This window comes from Paralichthys olivaceus, chromosome 1 (assembly GCF_024713975.1).
Source record: "Paralichthys olivaceus isolate ysfri-2021 chromosome 1, ASM2471397v2, whole genome shotgun sequence".
NCBI classification, from domain to species: Eukaryota; Metazoa; Chordata; class Actinopteri; order Pleuronectiformes; family Paralichthyidae; genus Paralichthys; species Paralichthys olivaceus.
In genome coordinates, this window is record NC_091093.1 from 28,491,456 (window position 1) to 28,515,505 (window position 24,050).

Sequence of the window (24,050 nt, forward strand, 5' to 3'; positions counted from 1 at the left end):
ATTATCATATCGTCCTAAATTCGTGTCTTCGCCTCACGTTCTGTCACCAAACCCCTAAATGACAAATCACCATGACGCCCGTCTCGCTGCCCTGACGGCTACAGCGTCACAGGACCGCGTCAGGGATTTTCAGTGTGCGCTAATGAAAAGCTCGCGACTTGGCTTCTTACGCACAGTCGGGAGGTTTGACTGTGACATTACGATGAACAATCAAAGTGGACTGCGCTCTGCGAGATAAACAATACTCCAGTAACTTCTCAAGTGACATTCTTGCCATTTTCCTCAGACCAGTGACAAATCCCAGTCGCTGGGTTTTACGATTCGAGTTTGACATTCATGTTCTGTTAGATGGAATTTGTAACAACCACTGAGCTCCGATATTAAAAAGAACACCTCGGCGTCATGCGAACGCCACAGTCGTTCAGCAGAACGGTGAAACGCAGTCTCCAATCTGCGTCCGCTCACGATTCAGTGGGAGAACAAGGCTCATAAATAAAACAGATCCACAGAGAATCAACATGAGGAATGTTAGAGGCTCGGGAAAAATAAAAATGGTTACCGCAGCTTGTGATGTGCAGAGATCATCAGAAGCACGCGTGGAGGAGAAGATGAGAAAGTAGAAATGTACCCTGATAAGTGTTTTGAGCAGCGGAAGAACAACCGGTCTCACTGCAGGACTCTGCACCAGGAAGGGGTTTGGCTGTGAGAGAGTCTTTTAGTCGTTTCTGCAGAAAGTAAATATTAAAATATAGTTGGTACGAAAATTATCTCTGACTTTCTCGTCACTGTTTTTAATCTTTCTGAGTCGTTTGCGTTAATTACTCGTTGAACAAAATATGATCTTTTTTCTCGTAAACATTTAGACTCTGCTGTTTTATTTTGTGTTTGAAATATTATGTTCAAATTACAATGATCCTCGGGTCGTTAGTGGAAACACTGGTCTAAAACTAAAAAGCTTCACTGAAGAGCCACTCCCACTCTTACTTGACCAAATGCAAAACATGTGATATCCCCGTTACCCTCAGTTTCCTCACCAGGCTAACAAACTCAATTAACATTTGAACGGGGTTAACGGTACCTGCTAACATGCTAACCTGCTAACATGTTAGCATACTGATGTTAGCATTTACAGAGGTCCTTGCATGACTGCAGAGAAGTTTGTTGTCTGACACATTTTCAAACAATTTATTAAACTAATGAATTAATGAACATATTAATTAATCAATTAACGGATATTTCCCTCACTACATTAGACCACATTTATATTTCCTCCAGTCCAGCTCGACAATTTGTCTTTTTATCTCTATATTTTATGTCATATATTTTTATTATAAGTCATTATTTACATATACAAACAATTAAATCTTAACTTCACAAACTGCTGAACTACTAATGTAAAGACGCTGTTAAAATATTTCCCCTCTATTTGACTTATTTTCTGCTAAACTACAAGCTACACCAAGTCCTGTTTGCTATTTTCTTTTATTTCCAACCCTTCCCCGTGGCAGTGGTTTTGACTGAAACATGAACCTTGATGCTATCATGCTCCGCTCAGGGCTGCGAGTCCACTGGTGAGGCTCAGTTGTCTGCTCCCTGGGGTCCGATCCTGGTATGAGGTCACCAGCCCCGTGAATCCTTCCCTCCTAGTCCCCTGGAGTCACTGGATGACCTCTCTTAAGGACACACAACTTTAAAGAAACATCTTTCCAGATTCAAAAAAAGGAGAGAATGATATATCTTTGGTCTATCTTCCTCTCTCTCTGTCTCTCTCTTTCACACACACAGATAGATTTCTTTCTTTTAGACATATATCTATGGCAGCTCTCGGCAGCAGCTTGACGTCTGCAGTTGCTGTTTGAACCTCTGTCTGGCTGCTAAACACAAGATACAGGTCTGCCCCGGCAAGACACGCTGAGCTCATGATGAAAGGGACGTGATAAACAAAGATAAAACTATGACATGATAAACATATGGGCCCTAGAATCCGACACGCACTGGAAAAATAGGCAGCTACGCACTGCAGGAATAAACAAGGTGTTTGTTCCTGCCAGGGGGAGAATCAGGGAGCTTCTGATGAAACGTTTCTGGACACCTCGTTAAGAAAAACAAACTCTGTAAGACACGAGAGAAATACAACGTGTGACCGAGGTTTTAAAAGTCTTCACGGGTTGATGGGCGGTCGTCTAAAAAGAGGAAACTGTGTTTTAACATTTCGCTGCAGCGAGGGGCCTCTGTGCCTCCGACGCTTTATGAAGAGCAATGTTCATTTATAGAAGAAGCCTTGATATACTGCCTCAATGTAAACCTCCCAGCAAGTGGTCGTGCTGCTTAAATTAAAGACGATAGATCAAATACAAACACCGGTTTTGCGACTTGACGTATATAATCACAAACACGTAGTCGCATGTACTACACGTGCATAACGTTTTTTATGATTTACCGTCTTGTTTGATGACATTCATGAACAAATAAGTTCATGATGCACCAGGATGTTCTTTCTTTCTGGTTTTTTTAATTTTTTTTTTATGCTTTATATGTTTTTCATCATTTTCTCTCGGGCTGTGTGGCGACAGTGACTGAACATGACCTTTGATGTTATCATGTGAGTCAACCGGTGTCGCCTAGTTTACAGTTCCCTCGGGTGCACTCACGCTAAAGTCGGGGGAAAAAAAATGTGACTTTGAATTTCACCCCTCCAGAGCAAAAGGTTCGAATAAAAAAGGGATTTATGTCCCTTTGTCGGTTCATGAGGTGTTTGCTGATGTTAATAAACGTTATAAATATATATAAATGTTTAATGAAGATTAAAAACATGCACGATTTACTCATGTTCAAGTTATATAAAGTTGTAAATGTGTGTAACCTGATTTTAAAATTTACATCGATGGGGCTTGGAGCTCAGACTATAATTTTTTAAGAATTAAAGATCACGCCTCCCTCTCATTGTCAGCAGCTTTTTTTCTCCTGCATTCATTTTGTTGTTTTTTTTTAATTATTATTTGTCACGAATACAAACTTTTTCTCTGACTCATTCGCAGGCGTCTTTCAAATACAACATTGTCCTCGTCACAGCTTCAACCAATGCCAACAATATTTGCGTGGTTGTGTCATCAGCTGTAGTTTTCAGACATTCAATATTACAAACCGCTCCACAAAAGAGAGATTCTTCGGAAGAAAGCGGGAGCGCTTGTTTTGATGCAGCTGATGTCCCTCATTAAAATGCAGCAGAGTTGTCGTCAGTTAGATCGCATATCGGTGCGAATCAAGATTTTAATGCGATTAATCGTGCAGCCCTAATTGTTAGTTTATTTTCAGACCACCCATCTCGTCCTTTACCGCTGGACGACTGTGAATGAGATACTGGCGCTGCCTTCTGATAATTGTCATAATTACCTTCATTCAATGCATTTAATTTCACGTGCACTGCTTAAATAGGCGTAGTCGACATCCATAACCGTCATTAAATATGTTCAGCGAACGGAAAAATAACACAGTGAGCCTGCAGATTTGTTGTCATCGTCTTTCTTTTGTCCTTTTTTTTTTTTTCTGTCTTCAGATTAAATTTCTCAAAGTGGAGATGGAGAAAAAAAACAAAATCATCAAGGATCTGCAGCAAGAGGTGAGTCATCAAACCAAATAATCCCTCCATCACTTCCTCGTTCAGGCTTTCAACACAGTGTGTCACCGTAAAGGAAGATAATGTGTCTCTGCCTCTTCCATTCCATGTGACAATCTTTGTGTCCTCAATCGAAGCTGGACATTCGCTGGCATGAATGTGTTTTCTGAGCACTTTGTAATCACCGGGTTGTGTCTTTGTGTCTTTGAGCTTGATTGTGATCGCGGCTGCTGCCGCCGCCCGTGTTGGCCGAGAGGTCGTCTCTGCATTATCGCTTCTTCTGTTTCCCGCTGCTCGACTGTTAAAACATCAAAAATAAAATAGCAAAATAGTTGGTCTGAAAAGAAGTTTTTTTTCTTTTCTTTTTTTTTTTTCTCTTTGACACCGAAATCTGACATTTACCGCTGACGCCTCAGACAGCTTGGAAATAAAAAAAAACTGTGCCGGCAAATGCCATTGTAGCTACGCTGACAACATGTGACACCACATTATCTACCGTTTGGATTGTTATCTGCAGGAACAGAAAAAAATAACAGCCAACCAACAGCTCATTAGATGTAACGTGCAGTCACTGTTTCCGCGGCAGCTGCCTGTAAGTCCTTCAAACTTAGACTTTGGTTTGTGTGTTGTCGGCTGCGTATCATGAAAAATGTCAAAACAAGGGTTCAGACCGACATTTTGACAAATGAAGTGAAACCATGCTCTTTATTCATTTCTCTGGATTTATTGGAAACCCTTTGATTAATCATTAATTAGCTTTCAGTTCATTTTTTAACCTCAGAGTGATTAACTCTCATATTTCTTGTATTCAAATACACATTTCTGCAGATTTTCACCACTTTAGTTTTAGCTTTTTAGGTGATTAAATTAACATCTGGTGCGTTAATGGCATCATAAAAGTTACTTAATTAACTATAAAGTTATTTTTCATTACCATTAATGGCTTTATAAACTTTTCTACAAAAACTCACTTTTTGTGTATTCGACAAATATCCATTGCAGTTTTGTTTCTGTTTATGGTTTCAGTATAAAAAGGGTCTTCACACGTACAGCAGGCTCATAATGCTCTATAATGTAACACCACGGTCACAGTCGATGCTTGTTGTTCCTGCTCTGAACTGCGGGCGGGTTTTCTAATCACATCACAAGATCATGAAAAATGATGATGAAGAGATAGTGAAGATTACCAGGCCATATTGCTCACCACGGCGGTGAGAAAACCGATTTTTGCCAGATGTTCAAGTTAATTTGAGGCCAATTTTGACTAAACTCTGCTTTGTTAACTCGATCAAGTGCTTGAAATGAAGAACCAAACAATGACACGATGACGTTAAGTCCCTGAGATCACACTGGTTATAGAAGTAACCTGCCAGAATCCATGTTGCAGTGGATTTGTCAGACGTGCAAAAAGTTTTAGGCTTTAAAATTAAAGTGTGGATGCTTTCAGAAATGATTAAACATCAGAGAGGCTTGCACATAATAAGGATCATTCCCCACCTCTATAAGCTTTAGACCATGTGTTTCGTCCTAGAGGAGGCAGAGATACCTCAAGAAATACATGTTTGAATTATACACAACGTCATTTTTCTAACTTCTCTTTGACTTCTTCATGATGGGGAATAATCATCTGATCAGTGCAACTACGAGCTCCAGTAATAACCCAACTGTTTGTTTCAGTTCACTTATGCATAGAGCACCTTTTGCAAGCAGCACCTGTTCGGTTGTTCCAAGCCTTTTGAGGAATCTGCTGTGGGTTTTGTTTTACTCGGCGTCTTCGTCATGTGATCCCACGCTGTCTCCGTGATGCTGAGGGGACAGCGTCATGGAGGCAAGACCATCTGCTGCAGGACTCCTTGCTGTTCACATAAAAAATACTACGAGCAGGTCAACTCTGTGTTGTGAATAATTCTCACAACATGTCCGGAGCTAAAGCGTTTATTTATCCTAAGCTCTCTAAAGTCACCACAACCAGCTGATTCAATTATACCAGCTGGTCAACACATCGATGCTGTTATTGTCTAAAGAGAGATGCTGAACTTTTTATTAACTGGTTCCAAACAATAAATGGAGCTGATTTAACAACCAAATGAATATGCTAGGTCCTCACCCATGTTCTCACTTTGCAGCTGTACCCATAATAATAATAATAATAATAATAATAATTCTCCAGTGAAGCTATGTTGTGGCCATGTCATGACAAGAATACAGGATAATAAAAGCAGCTAATACCTAAAGTACATCAACCTTTACATATCCTTGTTGATTAATGATTATAAGGTAATATCTCAGGCAGCAGTTCAATTTAAATCAATGTCTCCAACTTATACCCGCATTAGTGATACCGATTATCCTTTGAGGGACGCGGGTGGCTGCAGCAAATCCCAGTTGATGTCGGACGAGAGGTTCGCAAAATACAGGCAATTAAGAGTCTTAACCTAAGCTGCAAAGTCTTCGGACGGTGGGAATGAAGCCGGAGCGACATGAGAAAACTGTAACAGGCACAAGGGAGAACATATAACATCTACACCGACCAGCAGCTTCGAGCCCGGAACCTCTTCACCCACCGTGAAGCACCACCGTGGCGTCCCTGAATAACTGTCTGTTAATGTTATATATTGGATTTGTTCTTGCATGCTTAGCTCCGCTCTGGGTAATCAGAGGTAAATGTAGAAAGCCCTCAACCATCAATCAAGGGATTTTCACAGCAGCAGGTTGCACATGTTGGCGTTATTGCGCGGCTGATCGGTTTAACTGACTAAATGACCCATAGAGAAGGCCGTGATTTGGCTTTGTAATGAACAATTAGGGATTAAGGATTGCTTTAATGCAACCTCTTCATTTGGAAGTCAAACCGGTGCGGAGATGCTGACGAGGAGGCATGGGAAGGATTTTTCTCCTGCTAAAGTGCATTTCCATCAATCATCTGCACGCAATAATCTTTTTTTTGAAGCCACAGTCCGCATCACATGAGTAGTCCATTGTTGACATTTTGAGATTTGTCTTCCTCTCTTCCAGCTCTATGTTGGAAACGTCTTCTCTAGATGTGAGGACGCTCTTGACCACATACAGATGGGGTCAGTTGCGGTCAATAGAAGTCTGGGAACTCCTCTGACATCTGTGCCGCTCTGACATTTAAGTTTGTGGCTACATGCAGGGAATCATGAGAAACATTTCTCCACATCCAGTACACTTGTGTGTGAGTTGCAGAAATGCTCTTGTGTGCAGAAACCCAAAGGTCAAAAGAGCTAAAGCATTATCATTTTACTACCTCAGAGTTCTCTGTCCTCCATCTTACTTTAAAACTGTCAACTTCATGCAGGAGGATTCAGTTCTGACCCTCTGGACGTTCCAGGTTATTTAACCTCTTTGGGTCGTTACTTATCTCGAGAGTCATTATGTTAAACATGCAGGTCGATGACCCTCCAGCCAACTAGTGGGTCGTTGAGGGTCCCCCCGAGTCCTGATGTGAATGACCCTGTTGATACCTTGTGGGTCATTAAAGCTGTCAACCTTGAACTTCCAGCCAGTCAGTGAGAACTGCAGAAACTTCTTAAAACACCTTAAAAAATTAAATGTCCTGTTGCCTCAAACAATATTTTTAGGTAAAATAAAGCTGAAATATACAATTAAACACGCTGAGTATAACCTGCATGTTCAAGATTAACAAATTGTCTTTCCTCTTAATATCAATACACTCTTATTTTTATATGCTGGCTGGATTTTACGGTCCTGTAGAAGTGTATTGAGCTACATTGAGAACTGCTTCTAAAAGTTGTTTGGCTGCATTTATGTCAGTGAGGGTGGGATAAATATTCACCCCCTCTAAATATAACATTAAGTTTAATTATCATCTTTTTACAACGGTATCAACTAGAATAGCACTCAGTAGAGCGTACACCTCCATCAATGCCCGACAGCCTCTATAAATTCAACAAGTTGCACACTCTCATAAAAATCAGTTCCCTAAACATGCCTGATTCTTTTTTTTTTTTAAGATTCATGAATTTCCCTGGAATTTCTTATCTCATATATATATATATTGTCTAGATTTGGACTCAATCCTTAAATTAAATAATTTTTGCTTAATCCAGCTAAAAAAAAACAATATATCCGAGGAAAACACAATCTTCTTTGTGGAGGTATAAAAGAATGGACTTTTGTAACCTTCATATAAACTTGAGAGTTGAGTGCGTGTGGTGTAGTCATGTGATATAAAATGGTTTCTCTGAACGGTGCATCTGTGGCCTCACAGCGTTTCCTGACGGAGACCGGAGGACCATCAGTAAAGCTCAGCGTACCCTTTGTTTACACCGGCATTACTTTTTAAAATGTGTCTTTATGTTGCCGATCCCTGTGATTTGTGTGGCGGTGTCAGCGGGGGGGAAGCTTTATGGCTGCTGTTCACTGTGAAGTCATTATCAATGATTTGCTTTCAGGGCTTATTATGAGTATTTTTTTTTTAGAGAGAGTGATTTACGGACTGACTCGGATCCTGCTGGGATTCATCAGGTTCTCACAGAGCCTCGTAATAGGGCGCCTTGCCACATACTCAATCCCTCGCTGCCGATTCTGATGTTTTTCAGTCTACAATAGCTTTCTCATCACTGTCTTCTTCCTTTCATGGCTTCCTGATGTAATTTCATAGACTAAATTGCAGAAAATAAAAATAAAAATCATACACAGGTGCGTTTACTGGATCTCTGTGTGATACTTACCGGAGGAGATTGAGACGAAGCAGAAGCAGGTGGAAAATGAAAGCTTTCTGTTTGTTGAACAGGACAGAGACAAAGCAGATAGAACTTCTCTTTTTTGTCCCTCGTTCCTGATCTTAAGAGGTGATAAAAGGAGACGTAACAGAATCATAATTTCAGTTTATCGTAATTTAAACAGTAACGAAGCACAGCAGCGCAGATGAAACGTGTACAGACGATGCATATTCAAAGAAACGACACCAGAGGTAACGTTCTCTCGGGAAACATTAGAAATTACTCACACACTGTGAATCTAATGTCGTACTCCCTCTGAGACCTTTCTTAATATCTGGGTATTAAATTAACTTTAAATTAACTTACTTTGACTGTTATTCGGCCTTTTTTTGTGTTATTTCCACACACAAACCACTAAACTGAATGGAGCTCCTGCCTTGAAGAATAAATTACGACCTTCCTCCTCCACCACTACATTACTCAGCCACTGCATTAATGCAAAAAGCTTCCAAATGCCACCGAGACTCTTATCACAGCTGATGTCGGGACATGTGATCGCTGACATGCGCTAAGAGCAAAACTGCGCTGACAAAAATGGAGGTCTGGATGAAATGGGGTGAGACGGATAATGGCACACAATGTCATTTTTTCGTGCCGAACAGACAGGTGATGTACGGTCTGATCGATTGCAGCCGCATATCGGAGACAGCAGGCCCGACTCGTTACGCAAGAGCCATTGTGGGCTCGACATCCAGAGAGAGTGACAGTGTTTATTGTAAATTAAAAAGGTCGAGATATACGGCAGTGACAGATTCAAGTGCTGTGGACTGTTATGCCAGCACACAATTACCTACACCGTGTTTGTGCTTTATTGACAATGTAATGCATGCATCACTCACGGATAACTGCATGTTGGATGCGTGTGTGTGGTCAGTTTAATAAATAGGCAGAAAAATGGAACCAAAGCCCGTTTGTACTGACTTCGTGGTTTGATTTAGACATTTTAGTTTGGTCTGGAGCTGTGGTTTGTCACCATCAGTACGGAAGTATTTCACTGCTGGGAGGATGGCCGCTTAAGAAACAATCAGAACTGGTGAAACATGACGGAGAAAAGAGACTCTGATATCCCCTCTCTCCGACTGCACATGAGGATGTGGAAGTGCATGTTGTAGTTGTAGCGCACGGCCTCTTATCCACCAAGTGCATCTCAGTCCAGGCAACACGGTGGGATATTAAACATTACTCATCTTCATGTATCATCAATATTGAAACAATACAAAGTGGGTGAAAAGCTCCCGTTTCATACAAAGACGCGCCCGTCTCACGACTTCGGTCGCAGGCTGCGTGTCAGGAAATTGTGAAGAGTCGGTCACAGGCTAATATTTCAACCGTAGATCGTGTTATTTGCAGGATTTCCAGAGGCATGAAATTGTCCAGTAATGCACATGGAAAATGAAAGATTCTTAAAAAAATAGAAATATATATTTTTTCTTTCTTGCTTTGCCAATGATATCTTTATTTCTAGATGTGAGTCCTGACAGGTTGGCATCTGCTGCTGCTGCTGCTGCTGCAGGCAGGAAACTCTATTTGTCATAAACCTTACAAGAATTCTAGCTACATGGTTAAACTATTTACAGTAAATATACATTCCATGTATATTGTTTTTTTTAAATATTTATGCATGTTAATTGCAAACTCTAAATCTGTGCGGCTCAAACTGATGCACACAGCTGCGTGTTTATCGCCCACTCGTAGATTTATTGTGAACTGACCATGAGCTCCACAACAAATGACATGATGTGGAATGCAAATTGAAAAATCATCATACTCCCACTGCGAGTTGCAGAATGTGAAATGAATTTGACGTGTTTTCATTCACGTCCCCCCCTTTGAAAAGGTAACAGTCCCTCTGAAGGAACAGGAAGCTGGATTCACACATTGTGCCGTGCGAAGCATTGATGTGACACAAAACATTAAAAAAAAACACAATTTCTGACATGTCTCTCTGAAGTCACGCCACTGGGACGGTACGGACGCTTCATTTACATGCGAATAAAATCAAAACCACAAATCCATGTGTCTCAGGTTGCCATGGCGATCTGCGAACATGGCTCACGGTATATAACAGTAACAAAAGCAGCCTCGCAGCCGCAAACTGTGAGAACTGTGAGATAAAGTGTGAGCCGTCAGCAACGTGACCTGCAAACACAACAGAGCAGGGGAATTAATTAGGAGCCGGACTGCATTGACTGTGCAGAAAGATGGACGACATGACAGCTCCTCAAAAGTGAAGCCAAAGCGTCTTGATCATCACCTGGTGGCTGGCGGCATTACAGGTTATAAATCCCACCTCCTCCGTGTCAGCAGATGGGACTCAAAAGTCAAAATACATGTCACATAAATCAGTTGAGGTAGTTTTTATCACGTTGATCTATATTTAAGTGTTAATTTTCCTCTGGTAAGTTTTTAATTTGTTATTTGAAAACAGTGTGAAACACCACGGTTGAGAGCGACGGAGCAAATCGTTGGGCTTCACATCCGGATCGTGGGAGGAAGCGGAGATGAGTCGTCCATCTTTACTTCACTTACTGATTTGTGGCTCAAGTCTCTCATCTTGTAATAAACCATATGTTACGTCATTAGCTGTGAATTCACCAGAGACTGGAGCTGGTGAGTATGGAGACGTTCTCAACAGCCATCATCTCTTTTCTCTCTGGCCAATCACAAGCTTGATAGCTGTGCACACAACTATGAGTATATGGAATCAACCCACGCAAGAGAGTAGTTTTTCGCCTTAATGCCCTGACGACAACAACAACATAGTATATGAGCAATCAGCAGCTATCTGAGAACTGAGGGTGAATGTGAAGACCACCCACACAATCAACATCCATTTAGTTAGAAATCCATGATTTCCACTCGCCTGCGTCCTGAAGATGAGTCAATGAAAGAGGCTCTGATTAAGTAAATAAAACCTCAATTACAGTTCAGCTGAGTTTAAAGCTTTTTTTAAAAATCAACCTGGTGAAAGCTAAAGGCAGAAGTGTAGAATGCCTCTCCACCCTGCTAATCCACTGTCAGATCTGTTTCTCACTGTTTCTCTGGGACACGATCCTTTTTGTGTTTCTCTCACTTCTAAATGCACAGACCTTGCGCTTTCGTTTCAGGACGACATGCTCGTCTATACGCCATTTTTCAGCACTGAAACATCTCTGATCTCAGCGCTCTCCACACGAAGCATTGATTCCCTCTTCCACAGAAGTCAGGGGGGGGGGAACCTGGAAGCCTCATCAGTGAATACTTGATATTTCCTCGGTCAGCATTCAGTCGAATGTTGCTCGGGGTGATCTGGCGGGTTAACAGACTGTAGATCCGTTTTCCCTTCTCAGTCAGTACCGAAGACGTATTCAGGAGCAAACACAGCCACATCATCGTCCGCTCATTTGTATCAAGCGAGCCGCTGCCCTCTCCTTTAATAGCACTGTTAATACTGGTCTAACTGCTTTTTTACTGGTGATAAAGAGGAGAGAAAAATGGTGCTGTTGGAATCAGGAAACCATTATTTAATGCACGCTGCATTAAATAAATGAGTCTTGACTTGAAGCTAAAATACTGACTCAGTGTCTGCTTCTCTGAAATCGACAGAAAGTGTTGCGATTGGAGAAGCGCAAGAGCTGTAGAGGAGAGAAATCAGTTCTGACTGAAAGTTAAACTTACAGAAGGTACATTTCTCCTGGTGTATTAATTGAGGGAAATCCTCGATGTGTCTCATGTGAATAATGGTTTTATCTGGACACTAGAATCGCTCTCTGTAAACTGTCCCCTTAAATTCCATCAAGCCACCCTCTCATATGGATATCAGCTATCAAGCTTGTGAAAGCCGCTGCACGGACTCCATCAGTTTAGTGTGTTTACATCTGGAATGACGCTGGAGATTGGACTTTTCCTTCGCTTCAGCATTGACGCTTTAAGCTCACATCACATATTCTTTTTCTTTTCCTGATACTTGTCATGATGCTATCTGTGTTTCCTTCACCCTGACTCTGACCTGACAGGTATACAGCCAGAAAGGCACCATCCTCAAGGACACGCTACACGCTACTCTACTATGTTATGTTATTTTCTTTATTATATATGAGTCATGCTGACATGAGACTGTGTTTGTATTTCTGAGTTGCTATTTTTAGTAGTTCTGAATTGTCTTGTGGCTAAGAACATTTTTCAGATATCACCACAAACTCTCTTGACATCATCGTCAATCAACACCAAGGCAATTTCCTGTATGTGCAAACATACCTGGCAAATAAAAGAATTCTGATTCTGATTCTGATTCGTCGTCAGCTGTAGTTAGTTAACCTGATGTTAGCCGGTTTCTTAATCGATCAGGTGTACTTTGTCAGATTACCTGAGTTTGCAGGCTAATAATAAGCACATAGGTTAAAAAATATCTAAATCATGCGATGACAATGTTAAAATGAGCCTTTATCTTAATTTCTAACGACACTGAAACGTAGCCAACTGACTTCACAAGTCAAATAAACAATGGCAACAACAAGCGTTCATCACTTTTTGGCGTCCCCCGGAAACGGCTCAGCTGTGTTGTGAGTATTTGGTTGTTTATTGGGTATCTGGTCGTGTGTTTTCTTAAGTGGTAGTGCGTGGAGCTCTCAGGGCCATCGTACTGATCATAGGTTCGTCAGTGGATCGTGAGTTTGCACATAAACACAGTAAACAAATCCAACCGGGTCTGTTGGAAGACAGAGGCCATTTCGAGAATATTCAGATCATGATCATTCTCTCTGTTTGTCTGTAATGAAATCTGGAGTGTCAGGTAAAACCCAAACACTGAATGCGTTGCCTCAATGTCTCATACTAACGGGAGGGCGTGTTCCCTCAGGGAGCCCGAGGGCGGCTTGTATTAAATCTGCATTTCCCCCTCAACGCTGCCAAAGTGCTGCAACATGCAAAAAGACAAATTGCAGTTACTGTCTGTGAAACAGCCAATACAGCAACCTTCTTTTGTTTATAGGTAATATTTCTCATTTTCAGGGTTCCCATGTATTATTCTTGTAGCCAGGGATTGTCCAATTAGGTTGAAACCATAAAACCTTTTTCGAACAATATTAGAAATCACAGAAAGAAGTCTCTAATCTATTGTTGCACTGCACAGCCAAGGGAGGCTCCATTTGTAATGAACTGCTACGTACAGAATATCTCCATATTTAACTGTGCACATTGTTCCACAAACACTTGGAAATACTGTCACAGTCAAGGTTTCGGTCTTTTTGGGTTGCGCTCGCCCGTGCAGCTTCACATGTGACAATCAGAGGGAAACAAACTTTTCCCCTCTATTTCTGTCTATGGCAACAAACAGCGAACAGAAGCAGTCACAGCCTAAAATATCCTAAAGTCTGTAGGATACACAGATTTCTTTGGCAAGGTAAACCCCCTCTTTACGGCCGCACCTCAACACAAACCCAAAATAAGCACAGTGGTACTTTGGTCTAATCGCAGAAAGTTTGATATATATTCCTGTGTTGGTGAGTGGCTGGTGAATTAACAGCAAGTGAGATGTTTTAGATGTTTAGTTCACATAGAGCTGAATATGTTTCCATGGTAAACAGACCATGACCGTGGAAATAAACTCATTGAAATGCTGCTGTTATAAGCAACCGAGACCTGTTCTTGTCAAATAAATCAAGTTCAAACCTTGATCTCTCGATGTCTTTAAACTGCATTCAGCGTTTGGATTAAATGTACCGTCAGATGTTCTTATTTAAAAGTATTGACTCTTTCTCATCCAATACACCGACTTAAATCTTTGATGACACTCACATCTTTAGCTTTTACTTTATTTGTATTAGATTTATTTCTGTCTTTTTTGCTTTTTGCTCTGTTTCGTCAATGTTTCTTATAAATGTGTGTAACTCATGATGTTTTCTTTCGATAATATGATTTTAGATTAAATTAGAATAAATATACTTAATGGGTACCATAACATGAACCTCGTTCTGGACTTTGAGTTATGAAATCACCCGTAGATGTTTTTCCATCGTCCTTGATACTGGATTTTCCCTCAGTGTGGATTCATGGTTTCTGGCGTTGAACTCAAATCATAGAAACTTGTTTGAGAGCAGTAAAGACAGGCTGCATGTGTTCAGAGGGCTGGTGTCATGCTGTCACTTAGCTCTGTTGCTTTATTCCTCACAGCCTGCCGTGGATATTGATTTCTGGCCCTCAGCTTCCAGACAAGTGACCAGTTTTCTGTGGTGTTCAGCTGTGACACTATAAAGTGGATGGTCTGTTTTTTTTATTTTTTATTATTATAGAAATACATCCAAGGGCTTCACGACTGATGACGGCTCAGACTGCAGACGTTTCTTTGAGATGTTCAAAAATTACTTCTTTTTTTTTTTAATCTTTCTCCATTTTGCCGGAGGCGTCTTAACAAACACTGCGGCTTCACAGGACGTTCAGTTTCAAACTATCTTGACACCATGAGACAGAGCTGAGACATCAGAGGACAGTGTCAGCCTAGAAAACTGATTCACTTCAGAGAGAAAGATGCAAATACAATTGGAAAACCTAACAAGTACAGCGCTGGTCAATATTATTGGATTTCTTGCACGTAATTCATTTATCTTCAGAAAAAAAAAGCCAAAAGATTTCCATCTGAAATGTGCCGGTTGTATTTAAGGACCTGCAAATTGTTTTTAAATGTTTGTAAAACTCACTGACGATGTGTCACATCAGACTATCTGACATTTTGTTTTTGGAACAAAGCAGTGCACCAACAGGCATAAAACACAGTTACTAGTTTTATAAAGCTACTCAGCTATTGCTGAGAAATCTGCATGTAGTAGAATAATCCAAACAGGGCTCCATGGGCGATGGCCATTATTGAAAGAAAGGCACAAAAAGGCAAACCTATTGTGCAAAAACTTTCATTGCAAGTCTTTCAGGGATAATGTTCAATGGACAGATGAAAACAAATTCGAGCTCTTTCAATCATGCTGTTGGGCTGCTTTGCTGCGTCTGGTTCTAGAGGCATTAAATCTATGAAAGGAATGATGAAATCAGAAGATTACAAGCCATCGAAGAGAGAAATGTGTTACCCAGTGTCAGAAAACCAGATTTGAGGCAAAGGTCTTATGTTTCTGTGGCAGCACAAAGACTGGTGGAGAAAGAAAAGATGTTTTAAACTGGCAAACAGTGAGTCCTGACCCAAATCCCACTGAGAATCTTTGGAAAGAGCTGAAAGGAAGAGTTTTTAATGCACAAGTAGCAGAAACTACCTGATAACAAATGCTCACGCACGTCTAGACGGGAAGAAGAAATCTTTAGAGGTTGTTATGTTGAAAAGATTCTGCAGCTAAACTGAAGTAAATTGTGACTTTTTTTTTTTGTTTCCCTGCACAAAGCAGGTTTTTGTCTTTTGTCTGTGTGTTTGTTTGTCAGTTTGCAGGAGGTAGCAAAAAGTTTTTACGTTGTATTCGGGGGATTTTTTTGATCGACGGATCCTGCTTTTAAAAAACTGCAGTTTTAGGGGAAAGATATTTATGAATGTTTGCAATTTGGTTCAGATCCAAATACAAATCTGGATGTGTTGTTCTGTTGGTCCACACGGAGGTGTGTGCTCCCTGAGTTCTAGTCGCATTATATTACTACAATGCATTCATTTGTTTATTAATGTCGGATATTTTATTATTATAACATTACACTTATTCGATATCATTTGCATTGATGTCTGTATTTATTTATCATTTTTGGGATGGAACATTTACCCGAGGTTGTCATGCAGTTGTTCTGATAACACAAATGTTAGTTCGATGTTTTATAGTTTCTTAAATAACAAACAAACATACCAATTTCTTTTCATATATTCTTTTAGCCGACCTTGACCCATGTGTGACCGATGTGAACGTAACATGAAAATCGACAGGGGGAACGGATCCTCACGTCCCTGAGTCATTCCGAGTTCAGTTCAAAGTGACTTTACTGTCGTGGGTGATGAAGGTCGTCGATCATTTCCACAGTGTTTTGTTTGCACTCTCGGTTTACTCAGGCTAAAGCTCCTATCAGGCCGAACTAATACAACTGGGATGATTATGGGTGATAAAATATTATCTATGCTCCTGAGCAAATCTTCCATCCCTGTGAAATGTAAAGTAGAATTATTTTACTGAAAATTACCTGAGAAGCATCACAGATGAAAGAACTAATCTATTAATACAGTTACTGGGCCTCCGTTTAAACTGTTTATACCTTTGGCCTCATGTTCTACATTTAGAGACTCTATAAATAAATGTTTTTACTTTATGTAAATTCATCACACTAAGAATATATGTCAAATGAAATAATTGAAATACTTTTTAGGCTCTAGTCTAATTATATAGATATGTATTCAGTAAGCATCATTGAGTATGTTTTACGTGGACAACAATTATTTAAATGACAATGTTTACATAAGCTAATAGAATATTTAATTCATATTCCTATTTAATTAAGATGTCAACTGTCACCACAAGCTTCATGTATCTCTGTTTGTATTTGTTCAGTTTAAATTATAGAAACTCTGAAACCTTAATGATAGAAATAGTTTGAGTAATTAATGCTGATAAAAACCTATGAATGTAACGTTCGGTGTGCAAAGTTTAACCGTCGTAAGTTATCAGAGCTCCAGAGTAAACACAGCTCCATGTTCCCCACCCTTCAGACTGGAGAGTACATCAAGGTGGATTAATTCATTTTGAAGTAACATCGATTTGTCAAGGCATTCCTCCTATTTTACAGTCCTAGTGCCTCAATTATTCACTGAGATAATGCACTCCCAGCATTAGACGCTTCACTGTCATCGTTTCCATCTGATTTATCAGCTTGTTCTGTCATTTTTAATTCAGCACGAACAAATACGAGGAATGACAATAAATTAAATGACAAGATTGAAAAGATTGCCGTTCAGGTGGGCGGGTTAATGCAGAGACGGGCTGCGGCTCTATTATTATGCTCAAAGTCACTCAGGCTACTTCACATGGAATATTACAGGTCCTCTTCGAACCGCCCGGCCTCCGAGTATTTCTCCGAAAGGGTCAAAGGAGTTTATATTATCCTTTTGCTTTTTCTTTTCTCAAATAACCTTGAGCCTCGTCAAACATCTCCTCGACTTAACGCCTGTTTGACGAGAGGCAGAGAGCCAATGATCTATGAAGAGACACTGGACTGACGCAGGCAGGCAGGTCAAGTAAGGATGTGGACAGTGTTTCATATCCGCAAATTCTATGGTAAGAGGATAATAATGCACTGCTGCATTATTCTGCGTTGTGTACTGTGTATGCTGTCTTATCAAAGCTCAGATTGAGGTTGCACATTATTTAAAAAAATCTGCCACTTTTTGGCCTTTACATTAAAACCTGTTATCTTTCCTGCCATAAACTAAAATGTTCCTTAATTTCCCTTCCCTAAAATTGCAGCTGCATTTACTTTTTCTTCCCACTCGGCAAAACAAGTTGCTTTATATGTCAGTTAAAAAACTAAATTCACGAGGTGCAGGACCATATTGCGAGCCTGAAGGATTCCTTCTCCTAACCACAAATTTGTCAAATTATACCGTCTTGTTCTCCAGTAACATCCCTTCATGTATTAGCATCATTATGGCATCATTATAAAAATACATTACAGCCACTTGTGATTTGAGTTTGATGTTTTTTTGCTTTGATGGCCTATTCTTTGCCGTCCTGTTGTGACACTGCATCCGTCAGACAGTGCAGCGCGCCTGGAGCAGCAGGAGTTCAGAAACAGGTTGACAGGTATCACAGTTATTATATACGATTATGAATTCTAACAATGAAACTGACGAGAAAACAATCTTTTTACTTGTGCTTATAATCCCCCTTTGACCTCAAGAGTCTTTAAGAAACTGCCAAGATGAGTTCCTCACACCAGCCAAACGCCTTGTGTGATGTTCAATAGCTTATCTGCTGTGAACAGGGGGCTGTTTGGAATGCCAGTAATTTATAGGAGATGTGTTCGACAGCTACATAACTGCACGACTTGTTGTCAGCTCCGCCACTGTTTCCCTGCAATATGAGTTTGTCATTCAAAGCAGACAAGCCTGTTGCACTATACTGACGGAGACTCATTTATTATGTTCTGTGTTGAATCCTGTAACTAATATACGACACAAGATGTCAAATAGACGGAATCCAAGAATTGAATGATTATATTTTTGTTGTACACATGCAAATTTTACTTTAAGATTAAAATGAAGGACAAAAACTCAGAGGTAAAAAAAAAAAAAAAGCTGCTTCTTTATAAATAAATTTAAAAAACGGAGGAAAATTGAAAAAGAATGCACCAGCAAAGTAAAAAATTTAAACCCTTTGAATATTCTACAATGCTTTTATTCCCATTGGTTGGCCCCGCACGGCTCAACACTGGAGTCTTCCCTCTGTAGTGAAGAGGAAGAACGACACTTTTCCAACACCAGATTAATAGCGAACCTCACTCCCCCTGCGACCCCCAGAGGATAAGCGGTATAGCTAATGGATGGATGGACTCCCACTGCTCTGGAGCAGCTCAGTTCAAAGCTGTTCCTCTCACCAATTCCATTTAAGCTAAAAATGATGTGCAACTTTCAAGGTCTCACAGTTGATGCATGAATGGATTGTGATAGTGAAGTTATTATGTGGAATAAACAAATCAAAGGAAAAGTTAAATCTGTTTAATCTCTTTCTTGGAGGAGACAGGATTGGTGCGTTCCTTCATTTGGTTTCTCATCTAGCAGCGTCTCACATGCACCGTCAGTGTGTTTATATGTGAAGCAGAGATATGGTCTATTCTGCTGTCAACATTTAACGAGATGCATTCAGAAGAAGTTTTGCAGGTTTACATCCGAAAACTCCCTGATTGACCAGATCTGCACCTGAATTCATCGGGTTCTTTTCTCTTTCCACCAAGTTTCATGAATTCCGGCTCAATAGTAACAAACAAACAAACCAACAGGTGAAAACAAAACCTCCCGGACGGAGAGAGAACAAAAAGTTTACAACAATGATGTTGTTGTGTTCAGTGCCTCCTTCACAGCTTTGAGCGTAACCTGGTCTTCCCCGAACTCAAACCATTGGAGCTCCCTCTGCCTCTGTGGGCACAGTTCACCGTGGCCTTTAATTAGCATGAATAATGGAGTCATATTGTCACCGCTGAGAAATACAAGCTATTAAAGCAGTGATGCAACTGAATTCTCTTTTAATTGTGTTGTCTTTGACATTACAATGAAGCTTATTGACCTTTTAAACAGAGATGTGTTGTGACAGCAGCCCTTCGCTTGTCTCTCCTCTGACTAGCAGAGGGTTTGTTCGCATCATGTTTAGTACGATTGAAAATATAAATGTCAACTGTATATTCATTTGATATAGCTTATTTAAACATAATATAATCTGCTGTGGGGTTATCCTTTGTTTTGTTTTGTTTCTTGTAGACCTGGACATTGAATAAAACCCCATACCTGAAATATTTCACGCCCCCCTTTGTAAATACTGTAGTTCTGGACAAATAAGTACATACAATTACATATTCTGGGAATAATCCGTGACATTTAGGGCTGGGCAATAAAACAATATCAGAATATTCACAATAAAAACAAAGGTTAAATATACATATATGTCAACATATTGCTTATTATTGCTTGTAAGCAAAGTGAGGACGTGTAACAAATCATTAATCTAAGATTTATTAAAAAGGTTTTGCTGTTTATCAAGAGTTTAAACCAAAACCTTTACTCTAAATAAATAATTCTGACTTTTATCGTGATATTTATCAGTATTGAAATTTGTATCTTGTTATCAGTTTTGGCCGTATCGTCCAGCCCGACCCACATCTACCGATGAACTCCTGTTGGTTTTGAACACACTGTATTATTTCAACAACAGTAGAACCAAAAAGGCAAAACCCCACACCATTACTTCCTGGAACATAGCATGAGAATAAAACAAAATTAAGGGTGTCAGTATTTTTGTTTATGCTTTTAGGGATGTTTTACTTTGATTTCATTCCGAAGAGATTTCCCGACGAGTTCCTGACACTTCACGCTCAGGCTAAAGGAGCCAACACTGATGTGTGTCAAGTGGTGTGAAGGTTGACCCAGATGGACAGTAAATATCAACACTCAGGGGCTTTCAACACATCAGCACTTTATTACAATGTGTGAAAATAACTGGGCTGAGTTGACTCAGAGAGTCAGCGTCCGTTAACAGGTTAGTGGTCTCGCCTATATTGCTTTTCTTATTTCAGACAACTTAGTGATTCTTCCCTCTGATATTCAAAGTCATTCTGTTTTCATAAATCAAGATATAAACAAACAGTAGCGCTTTATTTTCTACGATTTGTAAATTGAAATGGAACTCCACAATTATCACGGGACGGTGACGCCGAACTTTCACAAAACGTATTCTTGTGCTGTTGCAGTTTCCTAAACATGTAAATATGAAAACATTCCTTTATTTTCAGGTCCACAGAATGACAGCGCTGCGGGAATAACACGTTATGACATATGCAGCTCAGTGTATCACACTTTGCATAATGCACTGTGACACACAAGCTCCAGAGGATCTCATTTTCACTCTGAGTATATCTTGGGGCTAAACCATGTCACATTTTATGACAGCTGCCAGTTCTACATGTCCTCGCATGGTGGTCCCTCTGTCGGGGTGAGAGGAGGTGCAACTGTGTGGAATTGATACTCGGTCAGTTTTGCCTCAGTGAATCACAAAACAACTGCCACCCCAGCTCATTACCTCCGCTCAGGGTGCCTGTATGCTTTGGAGTATACAATGTACTGTACAGGTGTGTGTGTGTGTGTGTGTGTGTGTGGCAGCGAGAATCGATTTATTGAGGAAGGACAGAAAACGCACAGATTGTGAGGCATTTTGAATTGTAGCTTTTTGTGCCTAGCCTTAAGCCCTATATGAGACAAATTGTGATTTGGCTTTTCGTCCAATGAAAAGCTCTGCAAGGCCCAAGCTGCACCAAATTGCACACACTCGTGGATGTCAGTCCGCTGAACGATCAAGATCCGTGAATTATTCCCAGAAAAATCAAGGAGAGTGTTGCAAAATGGTAAAGACAGTTTAAAAATAAAATCCTGGCTCCGACCCCTGATCCGGATTTAAACCGTAATTGAATGGGTTCTTGCCTGACCTGTACTGCAAGTTTTGTGGTTATCCGTTCAGTCTTTCTTCCCCAATTCCAACTATTGTTGTCGGCTCTTTTTAAAGAACAAAGTATGGGTTCTATCACGGTAACATTTTAAAAGTATTGATTTAGCATCAGTATCTTACAAAGCCCAAACAATACTAACCCTTACACTACACACAGTCATTTAATAACATCTGAAGTACAAACTCTGCCTGGTGATGATATGACCAATATCTGTTGAATGGAATAAGACCGTGTTCGGCTCTATGCTGCTAGCATGCTTAAAAAAGACGAATGGGTCATTTCTGCTGTATACAGATGAGGCGGCGTTGTTAATGGTTGTTGTCAGGCACTTAATGGTCAACACAGTCAGTGTGTGTCATGACAGAGAGTGAGAATTGTGGGATTGGCCACATCATTTATAAGTAGATGTCAAGGCCCAGCTGGTGGCTGCACATTGCCCCTCTCCTCCTGTATCCTTCTGTCCCTGTGGTTCGCTGCCAAATCATCACGTTATGTCATTGAGCTGCCTCCAACACCAAACAGCAAATGTGTAATCAGAGCGCAGCAACATAATACACAACACCAAAGGTAATTGAGGTTTTATCGCCACCTAGATTAATTCGGTGTACAATGTATGAGTCGTAACTGCTTGTTGGCGATATCTCATTCACAAAAATACGCGCGACTAGGAGCGCTACGTGGAGACAAAAATCAAAGTTGCGCCGGAGCCAAAAACCAGCTCAAGCTGGGGCTGATACTGAAGGACAGACACAGACAGACACACTCCCCAACAGTGTCTGAAATGTGCTGCAACAAATAATACTCACTGTTTCCCAAAAAAAATACCGACAGTATGTAGCTGTCGGCCCTTATGAGTATCCCCCAGTCTGTGTTAGATCTGTTTTGCTTTTAGTTTTGACAAATGACAACTGTGTAACAGCTTGTTTTGGATTTTGTTTTAAAACAGACTCCACAATTCCAGATGAAATAGACCCAGTCGGTAATCCTCCATTTATTACCATTTAGCCATCTCAGATCAAATATCAAATATTTCTTTTTCTAATTTTGGCACCATTTTTTTCTCATCCCTCTCTCATCTCTACGACATTAGGGTACATTACAAGATTATGTTTTTAATGAAGTGCATTATGCCTTCCACGATTAGCTGGTGCAACACAATTGTTTTTGTGACGCTGACTGTCGTACTGCGGCACGGCAATTAACTGCTTATATCCCGGACCACCTGTCACCTCCCATAGCGAGTCCTCCCGTCGCTGCCTCCCACATAACGAACCGTTGTGATGAGGTTTTCTCTTTCATTCATTGCCCTGTCAGGAGATTACCGTTTTCCAAAAGCCCTGCAAAACCGCATTGTTGGCGATGCTCGGGACCACCCCCCTGGCGCCCTGTATCACGCTGTTTCAAAGTCTGTTAGATCAAGCTCTAAGCCCATACAGTGTAATCTCTTCACATGCAGAACAAGTGTGGAGAAGAAGTTGCTGAAGAATGGACTTGTTAATGTGGCATAACATATTGTGAGCGATGAGCGAGAGCCGTCTTTAACTGCAGAGCTGCAGTTTCAGGTGTTTGCCTCGACAAAGTGTGTCTTTGCCTCTGCTGTTTGTGGGTTGGTTTGTTTTGTCTGTCAGCAGAACAAATCTTTTCGAAACAACTGAACCAATTCCCACTAAACTTGGCGGAAGAACCAATTAAATTTGGACGATTCCGGACAAAGGAGTACTTCCTTTAACACGTTCACTTCCTTTAACACAGAGATGTGTTTTTGTTTTTACTTTTCACTAATTTCGGTGTCCTGTGGCCGGTAAGTCTTCTGGTTTCCATTTCTACTTTGTCATGCTTGAGGAGGCTTTGGTTGTCCGCAGGTTAAAAAGTCTGCTGGGGAGCAAAAGAGGTGGAACACATTGAATATATTGCGTCAATTAACAATAATGTATTTGCATTTAAATGCAGAGAGCTGTGATTAGCCAAACAAATCACTGTTTCTGTTTTGTGTTGAGGAATGCTTGACTCTAAAAGAAACTATGACAAACAGAGGAGAGAGTCTTGGTCCGGGTATTTCCCGTCTACATAGAAAGCACTAAAATATTGGCAGTTGCCCCCGAGTCTTAGTCATCGTCCGAGAATAGACAATGAACTTCTAGAACCATTCAAAAAAAATAGAAACTTTGCCCAACAGCAGAAGAAAGAAGCCTGATAAACATTGGCAGAAGATTGTTCGATGGATTGTTGAGATTTTCTAAATACTTGAGACATGGGCCAAGAAAGAACCCATCACTATTTCGGGCAGATTCGGACAAAGGTTCAGATCCAGGAATGTTTTATTATTAAAATATTGTAAGTTTCACCAATTTCCCAGGGAATGATGCCTGTCTCATGGATGGAACTTAACGGACTGTTGAGCATCGGTGTGTTCTCTACTGACGTGTAGTTGTCGCCTGGTTGTGTCGCCTGGTTGGTTTTCTTAAATCAAAGCTGGAGAATTAATATTCATCGCTCTCTCTCGAGTTCTGCAG

The 24,050-nt window shown here is 40.5% G+C and overlaps 1 protein-coding gene across 2 annotated transcripts in view; it reads left to right on the forward strand.

The window, feature by feature from the left end:
• luzp2 (leucine zipper protein 2) overlaps positions 1 to 24,050 on the forward strand; it is a 130,817-nt gene that overhangs the window by 70,583 nt on the left and 36,184 nt on the right. Inside the window, exon 5 of one of the 2 annotated variants that reach the window (XM_020099395.2) lies at positions 3,557 to 3,619. The exons of the other annotated variant lie outside the window; for it this stretch is intronic. Within the exon in view, the coding sequence (XP_019954954.2) occupies positions 3,557 to 3,619 (63 nt within the window). The remainder of the gene's footprint in view (positions 1 to 3,556; positions 3,620 to 24,050) is intronic. 2 annotated transcript variants of the gene reach the window in all.